The 13,179-nt window shown below is 40.6% G+C and overlaps 1 protein-coding gene across 1 annotated transcript in view; it reads right to left on the bottom strand.

The window, feature by feature from the left end:
- Positions 1-13,179, bottom strand: part of LOC149305390 (lanosterol synthase-like) — a 29,198-nt gene continuing 16,019 nt past the window's right edge. Inside the window, exons 12-22 of the mRNA XM_089478046.1 lie at positions 11,778-11,834; positions 10,794-10,865; positions 10,323-10,373; positions 9,671-9,820; positions 9,301-9,397; positions 8,068-8,173; positions 7,663-7,728; positions 4,918-4,998; positions 3,543-3,713; positions 2,557-2,635; positions 1-1,416 (exon numbers count right to left, since the gene is read on the bottom strand). Of these exons, the coding sequence (XP_089334172.1) occupies positions 1,204-1,416; positions 2,557-2,635; positions 3,543-3,713; positions 4,918-4,998; positions 7,663-7,728; positions 8,068-8,173; positions 9,301-9,397; positions 9,671-9,820; positions 10,323-10,373; positions 10,794-10,865; positions 11,778-11,834 (1,143 nt within the window). The 3' untranslated portion in view covers positions 1-1,203. The remainder of the gene's footprint in view (positions 1,417-2,556; positions 2,636-3,542; positions 3,714-4,917; positions 4,999-7,662; positions 7,729-8,067; positions 8,174-9,300; positions 9,398-9,670; positions 9,821-10,322; positions 10,374-10,793; positions 10,866-11,777; positions 11,835-13,179) is intronic.

The raw sequence follows: 13,179 nt of genomic DNA on the forward strand, positions 1-13,179 counted from the left end.
TCAGTATGTGTGTGTGTTATGTGCCTTCAAGTTGCCTGTTGACCTATGGCATCCTCATGAATTTCATAGGGCTTTTTTTAGGCAAGGAATACTCGAGAGATGGTTTTGCCAGTTCCTTCTACCTTCCATTTATTATATTTCTTTTAGTCACTCATATTCTTCCTTTTCCCCAATAATGAATTGAAGGCAGCTGACAGAATATTAGGAACAGATTTAAACATACAAAACATCAGTAAAAATATATGTTATCTTTAAAAGTAATTCATCTATGGAATTAGAACTATTAAAATGAGGATATATTAAAACAAAACAATGCACCATTTAAAACCTACGTTAGTCCTACGTTACATACACATAGTGGAACCTGGTGGTTGAGGGACTAGGTAAGCAACCTACTCCACCAGCTGACACATCTGCTCATTTACCTGTGAGCTCTAAGGCCTCAGTTGTGAACAATATTCTATATTATTATTATTATTATTATTATTATTATTATTATTATTATTGTTACCTCACCTTTCTCCCAACAATGGGAATCAAGGCAGCCAATAACATAAAACAACACAGATTAAAAACTACAGTCATCCCTCCATATTTGCGGCTTTGATATTTGTGGATTTGATTATTCACGTATTTCATTAATATGTTCTCTCTAGGACTGTCTAGGTCCTCCAGTGCAACTCTGTGGCCAACTTTAACTGAAAGACCATTCTATGGTCAGTGTATGTTGGACGTTGACCACAGAGTTGCACTGGAGGACCTAGAGATTCCTAGAGAGGTGTCCTCTCAGGTAAAAACAGTGTTTTTGTTATTTGCGGTTTTTCCATATTCACGGGGGTCTTGTTCCTCTAACCCTAGCGAATATGGAGGGACAACTGTATACAAAAAAACGATAAATGTAGTGGAATAGTCTAGCCAGCTATTTATTCTCCCGAAGCCCGAGGGCAAGCCACTTGTTCCCAGGCCCCACTCTTCCTGAGTCAACACCTCCTTGTATACTCTACCGGTCTACAACAAGAACCAAGAGGACAATAAATTATCTGGAAACTTTCCATGCCTTCTCTTCATCCTCCTCACTGTTTCTGTGAAACAGGGCCTTCTAGTTATCCCTTGGTAGCCATGTTATTTAGAAATTATTTTTTGAAATCTTCAGGGATTTCAGCCCATTCACATCTCTTTGGAATAGTAGTTACAAGTCCCAACTTAGGAAGAGGCAAATGGCAAACTATGCCCATTTGTCTGTCCTCCAGCCAGGGTCTTCTCTCCATTCTTTAATGTCTCAGTTGAGAGTTTACCAGCAAGAGGGCTAGTACAATATAAACGAGAAAAGCGTCCCAGTGTCCAGATGGGGAAAATGTTGCGATAGGAGGTGTAGCTAATAGCACAGGTTTTGTTGAACACTCCAGCAATGTTCTCCTGCAGAGCAAATAACAGATAGAATCCAAAATTATTCTTTCATTGTCTTTCCAGTGCCAATTAGAAGGAAGCAAATATGAAGATATAAAAAGCACACCAGCTCCAAGTCTTTGTATAAGGAAAGAGTCACTAGATAATAATAATTAATAATAATAATAATTTGTTTTATTTATATACCGCTATTCCAAAGATCATAGCGGTGAACAGCAAGTAAGCTAATTAGCAAGTAAGCTAATTTGCCCCCAACAGTCTGGGTACTCATTTTAGCGACCTCAGAAGGATGCAAGCCTGAGTCGAGCTTGGGCCCTTTTGCTAGTCTTGAACTCGCAACCTTGTGGTTTTGAGTGAATGGCTGCAGTACAGGCATTTAACCACTGCGCCACCAGGGCTCCTCAACTACATACATCACCTCATAATATTGCAATGACATCGGAAAGCATGATGTGTTTTCATTAGAAATGCTGAAAAGGCATTTTATCCGTTTTAAGAATAAGGTGGGAAGGAGGAACATATTCAATGCTTTTGAAAAGGGTATTGAATATAACATAAAGGTGAAGCAGATGATAATCATATGGTGATAGACTATACTTTGAGTGACAGATTATTTTCTGCTCTCAGTGCTTATGTTCCATGTTTAGGAATTGTACCATCAAGTTCAGAGAGTGCAGATGGGATTTTGAGAAACTTTTTCAGGGTATCACACAATTAGAGCACTTTGATACAACCTGAACTGGCATGGCTGAATCCTGGGATTTGTAGTTTAGCGGGGCACTCCAGCTCTCTAGCAGAGAGTTCTAAATACATGATGAAACTGCAAATCCTAGGATTCCATACAATGTTGCCACTGCAGTTAAAGTGGTATCCAACTGCTCTAATTGTGCAGGGTGAAATAGGCAATGGTCTCTAACAGATGGAAAGGAAGTATCACTTAGCCAAACAAAGGTTCGTCCTTGCTGATGTTTGTATGTTGGTATGAGAAAGAATCAGGAGACTTTTTCTACTAAAGAGCTAAGCAGGTATGTGTGACAGAGAGAATGAATGAAAGTGGAGAGACCTGCTGATTTCAAAATTTGTGGAGACACGCAAGTTGGTGATCTCCTTAATTAAGCATAGGATGCACTGAAAAAAATGACATTCTACCTGAGGCCAGTCCCCATTAGGCAGCTGTTTGTCAATCAGAACTTTGATCCCTTTCTCCAAGACTTTGACATCTGGATACCTGCAAAGCAAAAGAAATAGTTCTGTCAGAAATGTGTTAATAAGACGTTCAGAGGGAGAAGCTACAACAGGGAATTTCCACATTTAGAAAATCTTCTTCCAAGTGCTACAGTGTCCCAGACAGGAATGTCATACTTCCGTACATCAGTCAGACTTATGAGGCTGGTCCCATATTCTAAAGCAAAACAAAGAAAGTGGCTAAGAATATTCCTGGATGGCTCCAGTGTTGAGTACTAGGTGCAGCATTTCTCACCTTGAAAGACAGAAGTGTGTGTGAGATGCTTCCACCAGTCTTTTTGGTTAACAAGACCTAATGTAGACTTGAGAGCTAGCATGGAGTAGTAGTTTGAGCACTGGGGGACCAGGATTTGAATCCCTGCTTGGCCATGGAAACCCACTGGGTGGCCTTGGGCTAGTTACACTTTCTCAGGCAAAGGCAAACCCCCTTTGAACAAATCCTACCAAGAAAACCCCTTAGGGTCAACATATGTTGAAAATGACTTGAAGGAACACAACATAGACACAACGTGGACTTGCTCATTGTGTAGACTGTATTGCCCACAAATGGAAGATGCAACAGTGATTTGCGGTGTTTCTCTACGTTTCGGGTAGAGATCTTTCTCAACTCTGGCCTCGTAGATGTCATTGCTCCACTAGACGGATAAACAACATTCAAAGGTGAAATGTGGATCTGGGTGCAAGAGTGTTTAACAAAAACTATCTGATCCCTGCCCCTGGCCCAAACTGTATGTCACAGGCTGTGGACAAGATGGTAACTTGCCACTTTAAGGCCACAGCTATGACAGCCAGCTGCTCCATGGCCACATTACAATGGCAATCTCAGAAAGTGTGGTATCCACTACTGCATGGATATATGAGAGAGAGAATATGTCACTTCCAGTTCTTACCGAACAGCCATGAGCCCCAGGAGAGCCCAGCAAGTGTTGTGGATCTGGGAACTGGCACTCTGAATGTATCTGCGCTGTTCACAAGACTCAAAGTCTTCTCCCCAACCACCATCTTCCATCTGTTTGGAGATCAAGAACTCACAAGCCCGGGACACTTCTTTACAGGCCACTCTGAAAGAAAAAATACATAAGAGGAACAAACTATTTCCTTATAACTAGTTCTTCATGGGGGCACAGAATATTTTGACAGGAAAGCCAAATATTATTTAAACCAAGGTGTATTTCATCCCTCCACCTAACTTGGGAAGATAGTTCTATCTTCTAGGAGGGCCTGAAACAGGGTTGCTATGCATCCCACTCCCCAAAATGCATGCAAAAACATCTGCTGGCTGCACGCTGCAAGTGTCATGAAAGTGACATCTGCAAGAGGCTCAGCTCCAATGTGTGATGGACTAGCTCACCCTATTTCTGATGGGGCCTGAGAAGGTGTCACCACTACTGCTGCCACAGAAGCAACAGCAATACATGGAAAGCAGATCAGATGTTAATAGCTGTAGGCCAAGGCTTATGAGGAAGGCCTCCACTGAATCATCAATAATGTGTGGGTGAGAAGGAGGGGGGTTGTCTGGTCCAGCAGTGATACCTCTGTTTCCTATCTTGTATCAGGAGACAACCAGGAAAACAAAATCCCAATTGGGCACCACAATTCAGAAAGGACATTGAGAAACTGGAGCGTGTCCAAAGGAGGGCGACAAAAATGGTGAAGGGTCTGGAAACCATGCCCTATGAGGAACGACTTAGGGAGCTGGGGATGTTTAGCCTGGAGAAAAGAAGGTTAAGAGGTGATATGATAGCCCTGTTTAAATATTTGAAAGGATGTCATATTGAAGAGGGAGCAAGCTTGTTTTCTGCTGCTCCAGAAAACAGGACCCGGAACAATGGATGCAAGCTACAGGAAAAGAGATTCCACCTGAACATAAGGAAGAACTTCCTGACAGTAAGGGCTGTTCGACAATGGAATGCACTCCCTCGGAGGGTGATAGAGTCTCCTTCCTTGGAGGTCTTTAAACAGAGGCTGGATGGCCATCTGTCAGGGATGCTTTGATTTGGATTTCCTGCATGGCAGGGGGTTGGACTGGATGGCCCTAGTGGTCTCTTCCAACTCTACAATTCTATGATTCTATGTGGGCACTATTTTTACTGCCTTAGCTAACCAGGCCAAATTAAAATCCAGCTCAACTCCACAGCAATCTGAAGCACATACATGACTCATCTCAGAGAGAACAAGGTAATTATGAGAGAGGCCTCTCTCATTCCACAGTTTCTCCTAATCAGCAGAATTTCACTACAAAACTGGTAAACTGCATTCACTCACCCATCATGGTAGGTGTGCTGCATACAAGCAAATGCTTCCAATGCAAACCATGTGCCATAGGTGATGCACACACCCCAGCACCTAATAGGGAAGAAAAATCAGCCAGCAAATTAATGTACGTATTAAGGAAAGGCATCTCATCCATACTTTCTTGACAAGTAACAATGCTTTTTGAAGAGCCTTGCCGTCACCAAACTCAGAGAAGGAGCTCAAACGAAGGGACAGTACATGAAAGTAACACCTCTCATGGGTAACTACCAAATAATGCATGGCAAGTGCTGTCTCTCTAATTTTAATTGTAATATCTATAATGTCCTCTACTTGAACTGCTTTTTTTTTTAAACTATGCGATAGACTACTATGAGGTTGGGTGGGAGGAAACCTATGACAGAACTCCCACCTCCTCCCACGCTCTGCTTATATTCTTTGGCTCCTGAGATACTTTCCCTGGATTAAAGATTTTTACCCTAAGTAGACTTGCCACCTCCAAGTTATTTAATTCTTTCCTGGACTTATACCACACCTTTCTCCCAAATGTGACCACAAAGCAGCTCACAACTTGAATAAAGGCTAGGTAAGCAGAGCAATGGAGGAGAGGCGGGCTTGGAGATGTCTCATACACAAGATTGCCATGAGGTTGATTCAAGGGTAGCTAACAACAAAAACAACCAACATGAATAAGACTAGGTATAATAAGGTTTCCATGAGTTGGAGTTGACTTGAGGGCAGTTAACAACAACAAGCATGAATTAAAACCTAGTAACAAAAAGTTAAAAAGATAATTAAAAGTTTGTTGTTGTATGCCTTCAAATCCTATCTGATTGATGGCAACCCTAAAGCAACCCTATCATGTTTTTTTCTGAGGCTGAGAGTGTGTCACTTGCCCAAGATCATGCAGTGGGCTTCCTTGGCCGAGCGGAGATAAATAAAAGTAAGCTACCATATTAAAACATCAATATTTTGAGACCATCCTTAGTCATCAAACACTTGTTCAAATAGCAATGTCTTTACTTGCTGGAAGAAAGTGAGCAGGGAGGGAACCAATCTCGCATGACAGAGAATTCCATAGCATGGGAGCAGCCACTGAGAAGGCTGTCCTCTATATCCTCACAAAAAGTATTCCTATACATACAACTGAACTCCTGGGTAGATAATGCACACAACATCTCATGCTTGGTGTGGAGATGTTCTGAGAATTACATCTGTGTCTGCTTAGTTTGCTTTGTTCCCACCATATGCCTTCAATCCCTCTGCTGCTGGAATGCAGCTGCTTTCGGAATTTGGTTCCTAGGAATTTGTACTCCATATGAATTTAAAACGGTACTGAAGACCAGTCTCTTCTGGCAGGCTTATCTAAATTATTTTTAAATTGTGAGTTTTAAATTATCAATTTTAAATGTGGAGCGTTTTAATATGTTTACATGTTATTTGTCATTTTAACATGTTTATTTTATCTGATGTTGCATATCTGTTCATTGTTGTCATTCCCTGCCTCAATCGATGGGGAAAGGCAGGTAAGAAATAATAACAGTAATAGTAATAGTAATAGTAATAATAATAATATTAATAATAATAATAAATAATAATAACAGGGCTATCACAGTTCCTTCCAAATTCCTTGAAAATGTCAAGACTGTGCGTTATTACATTCTTAGTGAAAACTTTAGATTTTATTTTCTAATTTCAGATCATTATCTTGGGTTCACAGTCTGCAAACTGTACTTGATGGAGTTTTGGACCATCAATTAATCAGATCGCCCAAGAATTTAGGAATCAGTGGAGCAATGCTGGATACTGTGGCACATTCTAAGCTGTGCCACTTTGTGTAATTGTGCTGTTGAGAACTTATCTATGGGAATTTCATTCAGATGTTTTGTCAGTCTGTTTGAATTGCTCCCATAGCAGTTATCACTACAGGAACCACACTTTTCCTAAAAGTGTAGAATTTCTGTTTGTAGGTCTCAATCTCAGTCCAGTGAGATGAGAGCCAATTAAGATCAAGCTGAAATGAAACAAAGGTGCTGACTGAATCCTTCCCCCTCCGTCCCTGCCTTTTTTCTTTTCTTTTTTTTCTTTTTTAAGTTGAAACAGACTAACAGATATATCTTTGGAGAGAGGGAACTGCCTTACATCTAGACTAAGAGAACATTGCCTTAGTACGTCTGTACTAAGGGAGTAGAGCCAATTGCCTGACTAAACACTGCAAGAATGGCTGAGTCAAAATTTGAACAATGGACTTTCAGCTTCATAGTTTCTACTACTACTGTTGTTATTGCTGTGTGCCTTCAAGTTGTTTCTGACTTAAGGCAACCCTGAGGCAAATCTATCATGGGGTTTTATTCGTAAGATTTGTTCAGAAGGAAATTTGTCTGTGTCTTACTCTGAGGCTGAGAGAGTGTGACTTACACAAGGTCACAGAATGTGTTTTCATGGCTGAGCAGGGATTTGAACCCAGGTCTCGAGAGTTGTAATCAAACACTCAAACCATTATCCCACATTGGCTCTCTTCAACTACTCTGCTACACTGGTTTTCAAAGAAACAAAAGTAAAACTGCTGACAGAGATAAGATATTGGCTTCTCTCCAAAAATTAAAACTGAACCTTACATTGATACTCAAAACTTGGATTTTTACTCTAAATTCTTAAAATTTGGCAGGGGAACCTGCCATTTGTGATGGAAACCCTTCTGATATTAACAATAAAGACACTGGGGGCCCACTAACTGCTGAGGATGAAGACACTCACCCTTCCCACGACCCATCAGCTCTTTGTCGTCTCCTACAATATTGCAAGCCATTTTGGAGCACCTCTCTGAAAAACAGAGATGGAGGAGAGAAACAGTAAGAAAGCTTTTCAGTCCATGACTATTCATGATCCCTCCACCATTGCAGCACTATGTCTAGCCTATACTAAAAGTGATTGAAGTGTTTTTGTAGTCACAGTTCACATTAAGAGGGCTGCAAAGTTCTGATTCCCTCCCATTCCACAGAAAAGCCAGATGTACAACAGGGCTGCTACATTTATATTCTAAGAGGAGGCTTAACCTGAGGGAATTTTCATTTCAGAAGTTAACTCAGAAATGAAAGCTCCACAAATGACATTTCTATCATTATCCTTCACCCTCCTCTTTCTCGTTGTTGCTCCCTTTACCTGATTTCCAGTGCCCTATGTTCAGGGAAGTGCTCATGGAAATGCTTCAGCGCTTGCATCACTGCTGACGTACATTCTACGTAAGTATAATCCACCATGATATCACCTGCAGGTTGCAGGAAAAGAAAAACATTTCCAACTGGTATGAGTCAACATGTGGGAACAGATGGTAGACTGAGAGCTAGAAGTCAGGTTAGAATTATAGAATCATAGAGTTGGAAGAGACCACTAGGGCCATCCGGTCCAACCCCCTGCCATGCAGGAAATCCAATCAAAGCATCCCCAATAGATGGCCATCCAGCCACTGTTTAAAGACCTCCAAGGAAGGAGAATCCACTACACTCCGAGGGAGTGTGTTCCACTGTCGAACAGCCCTTACTGTCAGGAAGTTCTTCCTTATGTTGAGGTGGAATCTCTTTTCCTGTAGTTTGCATCCATTGTTCCAGGTCCTGTTCTCTGAAGCAGCAGAAAACAAGCTTGCTCCCTCCTCAATATGACATCCTTTCAAATATTTAAACAGGGCTATCATATCACCTCTTAACCTTCTCTTCTCCAGGCTAAATATCCCCAGCTCCCTGAGTCGTTCCTCATAGGGCAAGGTTTCCAGACCTTTCAACATTTTAGTCGCCCTCCTCTGGACACGCTCCAGTTTCTCAATGTCCTTTTTGAATTGTGGTGCCCAGAAATGGACACAATATTCCAGGTGGGGCCTGACCAGAGCAGAATACAGTGGCATTATTACTTCTCTTGATAAGGTTGCCCATGTTCTATGATAAATTTGGTGCCATTCAGCTTCACAGGTGTGGGACATACTGTCAGGTTCCGCTTCACTTCCAAGCATGTTCAGTACACATCTTACATTATTACATTCAAACCCCCAGAAAACCATTCCTGTGTAATATCTAACTTTTGTAACACAAATTCTTTTTTCTTTTCCTTTCAAGTAAAAATACTATCATTTTGTTACTTTTCTTTTTTTCTACCACAACTAAATAAAAATATGGTGAGGCCATAAAGAGGTACATAAAAACTGCTTTGTGAGAAGACAATCTGGACCATCTCTATTCTAAAGAGACAGTGACAAACAATGACACTTTTGACATTTAGTAAAGTACTGGCCTCATCTCCAGCAACTAGTATCAATGCAGAATCCCAGCTGCTCACTTGGCCCAAAATCCCCCTGGTGAATGATTGCACAGCCAATGGGGACAGAACACAATCCACAACTCTTACCAAAGACTTCAGAAGGATTCAGTAGCTCTAGCAGCCAGCCCCCACGCATTGTTTCATAGGTAGAAAAGCCACCATCAGCATTTTGCATGTTCAGCAACTGAAGAATGACACAGAAGGAGAAAATAGCCAGACTTGAGTAAGATGGATGCATGTGCAAGATGGGGAGTTCAGAGTAACACTTCAGAAGCTCCCATAGTGCCCTGTTTGAATTTGTCAGCTCCCACCCACATTGTCTTCCACTGCCCAGAGCAAATACCATTAATCTGAGACTACTGGCTAACCAATAGTAGCTGACACCAGGGGGTGAGGAGGGTTAGAACAAGACTCTGTATAGTTAAGTGGGCTGCTGCCTCTATTGCCCCTTACTCACCACATTCACAGCATCAAAGAGGCGGCTGGGTGGAATGTGGTCCTTTATAAAAGGGCATTTCTCCTGCAATAGCATTACTGACTTCAGCCCTTCTGCTGTGCAGTCAGCCACAATCCAGCCACAGTCACGTGTACTGAAGGGAAATCCACCCTGGAGGTTTTTGGAAATTTGAAGGATTTATGGGGAAGAAGAAAAGCAAAATGAGATTTCCTGCCAGACCATAAAATGCTTTTCAGGCAACCTTACCCTTCTAGCCAATGTAATTCTGGCAGGTTGGTACAGGGAAAATATAAAAATAAACTGATTTTAGATAACAAATTTTATTTAAACACTTGGATTTTTTTAAAAAATCAATCTCAGTGTAGTTCAATTAAAAATGTAACCAACATCTATAATTCAAAATAATTTGAAGAATTGCAAGTATGTCTCTTCTTTAAGCTTCAGGTCAGTTTTCAGTTATAGGAAGGTGACTTGGGTTAAAGACTGGGAAAATTATCCCAACTTTGGCAGCTACTAAGGGAAGCTGGGATACCTTCCCCTTCAGGGGAATGGATTAGATAGGGGGAATGGATTAGATGGACATCTGTCAGGGTGGGTTGAAAACTGACATCCATGCCATCAGGATTTGTATCACTCTTTTTTATTACTGTACCTTGTTCATTTGACGATAATACTTCTCATAATTAGGTGGGTTGTCTGGAATCTGGAGAAGATACAAAACTACACTCAAATGTGGCAGGCAGGTGCAACCAATAACATACTGAAGGTTTTCAAATCATTCAGAGTAAGTTGTAAAAAGTAGTCATAAAAATAGCCTGCAACAGCAATACTTTCTACCATAATGACTGTATTTGTACTTGTTAGCATAAAATATATTTAACATGTATTTCAACTACCCAGTGGAAGTCTGGAACATTTTCCGCAACGGCCATTGTAGCATCTTGACAATGACAGAGAAAAGGTCAGGATTAAACTGCCCCAGTTATATTACTCAAATTCGATACACACATAGCACATGTCCTGAAAACATGAATTCAGAAAGGATGAAATAATATTCTTATGGATAATATGAAATCAGATCTAGATTACAAGACATTAACTAGTGAGTGTGCCTGGTCTTTACCTGAGTGATTCTGAAGAACTCATGAGCGTGTAGCAGACAAGAGGCAAATTCAGGCTTCTTGTGGGCACCAGCCTTTGAAAAACAGAAATTGTTTTAAAGCATTTCACTCAGTGTGGCATTTATTTATTTATTTATTTATGTGTACAGTTCACTTTAAGGCAATCCTTGAAATTATATGCACACTTGGAGTATGGGACACTGTAAGGTCTGGCTAATTGCACACATGTAATTAATGTACAACATGCGGTGCTGGCCACACGACCATCAGAGTAGTCCTCGGACAACGCTGTCTCTTTGGCTTAGTAACCAAGAGGAGCACTGCCCCCTACAGTCTGTTACGACTAGACATTCATGTCAAGAGACTACCTTTACCTTTTACCTATTTAACATACACTTTTAAAAATGCAAATAAAAGTCATAGGGGAACATTTGAACTTGCTTTCTCTCTCCCTCCATGTATGTTGTAATTCCCTCTCTTCCTGACAAAGCCTGTTTGTCAGAAATGCTATCTGCATTTCAAGGGAAGCTGATGAGCAATGCTTAGATTTACACTAAACATATCCAGGGGTGACTGTGTTGACCATACAGCAAAGTAAAATAACATCCAAAATCCACTATACAGCAGTGCCTGTTGTTATTCTTTCTCCTGTATAATTTCTAACACCTTTGTCAGTTGAAGAAGTCATTGGAGCTTCAAAAGCTTGTATTATGTATTTTGTGCATCTTGGGCAGCCCAATAAAGATACTGCTATTTTGTGGATTTTGGATGTTATTGTAGATTTATACTGGATTTAAATTAAAAATCTGGCTGCTTAGTTTGCATTGACTTGTGACCACAGTCAGCCACAGCCTCTCTAAATACAATACAACTGGATGTAAGTCTGATTGCCCAAAAGGAAGAAAAAGGGAGTTATGTTCTTCTAAGTCATACTGTATTTATGTAATACACAGTCATAAACACAATTTGAAGGGAAAAGAGATTACCTCCAGGAAAGCTTGGACAGCAAATGCTGTGTCCCAAAGTTGTGATCCATTGGTACCCTAGAGAAAACAAAGGCAAATTCTGAAACATGCCTCTTCAGTCTGGCTGGCAGATGTTTCAGACTGGCAGATGTTTCAGACAGCAAAAAGCACACCTCTAATTCTAGCAGCTCTCTCTGCACTCATATCCATCCCTTCTGATAGCATATAAAGTATTTCTCTATACCCCCTTTCACAACATTTGTGAACAAATTAAAAACTGTCAAAATCCAAAAACAACTCACACAAGAAAAACAGCAACAGCAATGAATAAATATGATGAAAAAACTCTTGAATTAGCAATGCTAATTAGCAAAGAATGAGAAGTTAGTACTTACTGTGTATTCTCATTCTCCGCTAACCTTTGGGCTTTCCTCACACCAGATTTCCTAGGCAGGAGTCCAGTATTCCTTTCCAGGTAGACATAAGACTCTTATCTACCTCTAATTTAGTTAAAAAGCTTTGAACCATATTACATTTATCTCAAATGTTTAATTCAGAAACTGCTGTAAATTTAATAGATTGAACCAAGATCAGTACTGGAGAAAAGAAACAGATATTAGTTTCTCTCTTCCATTTGGCGGGGCAGTGGGATTAGCATGGATGCTCCTCTACACCCTCAAGGTTGAGCATTTAAGATAAGTACCAACCTCTCAATTCTCTATCTGGTGTAGAGGAGCAATGCAATAGCCTATGGGATCTAATCAAGCCCTAAAGAAATATGCAAGGGAACTTTAATTAGCAACTGCCTGAAGAACTTCGCAGCCAAAAGCCACTTCTGCTGGTCTCTATTAGTCTATTCAATGGTGCCTAAAGAATATGCAGAGATCCTTCCATCCTGCTATCTCACAACTATCCTCTAATGATGTTGCTAAAGAATATGCATGTATAGTTGCCATGGATCTTGTGGAATGAACCCAAACATTCACTGGCCTTGGTTTATTCCCTAAGTCATTACACTGATGAGTATGTGCTCTTATCCACCTTGAAATCATCATTTTTGTGGCTTTACCGCTTTAGATGAAAAGATAGGAAGAGTGTGTCATTTTGTCTACCATTTCTTGTTCTATTCACATAAAACTGTACTTCTCTATGCACATCCATTTTTTCTCCTGGCAAGGCAGGATTTTTAAAACTGAAGGGATATAGGAGTCTCCAGGTGAAAAGAAACACTGGATTTCTGCCTAGGAATGCCGACACAAGGGAGACCCATAGGTTAGTGGATTGCTCCTCTACCCCAGCCAGAACATAAACACATTTTAGCCTAGCAACCTAAGATAATAAAATGAAAGCCAATATAGGGAAATTATTCCATAGCTAGGGTGCCACCGATAAGAAAGCCCTAAGCTGTTACATTAATTCTGCC

Source organism: Sceloporus occidentalis, unplaced genomic scaffold (genome assembly GCF_023333645.1).
Source record: "Sceloporus occidentalis isolate IW3139 unplaced genomic scaffold, rSceOcc1.0.p SCAF_12, whole genome shotgun sequence".
Classification (NCBI taxonomy): Eukaryota; Metazoa; Chordata; class Lepidosauria; order Squamata; family Phrynosomatidae; genus Sceloporus; species Sceloporus occidentalis.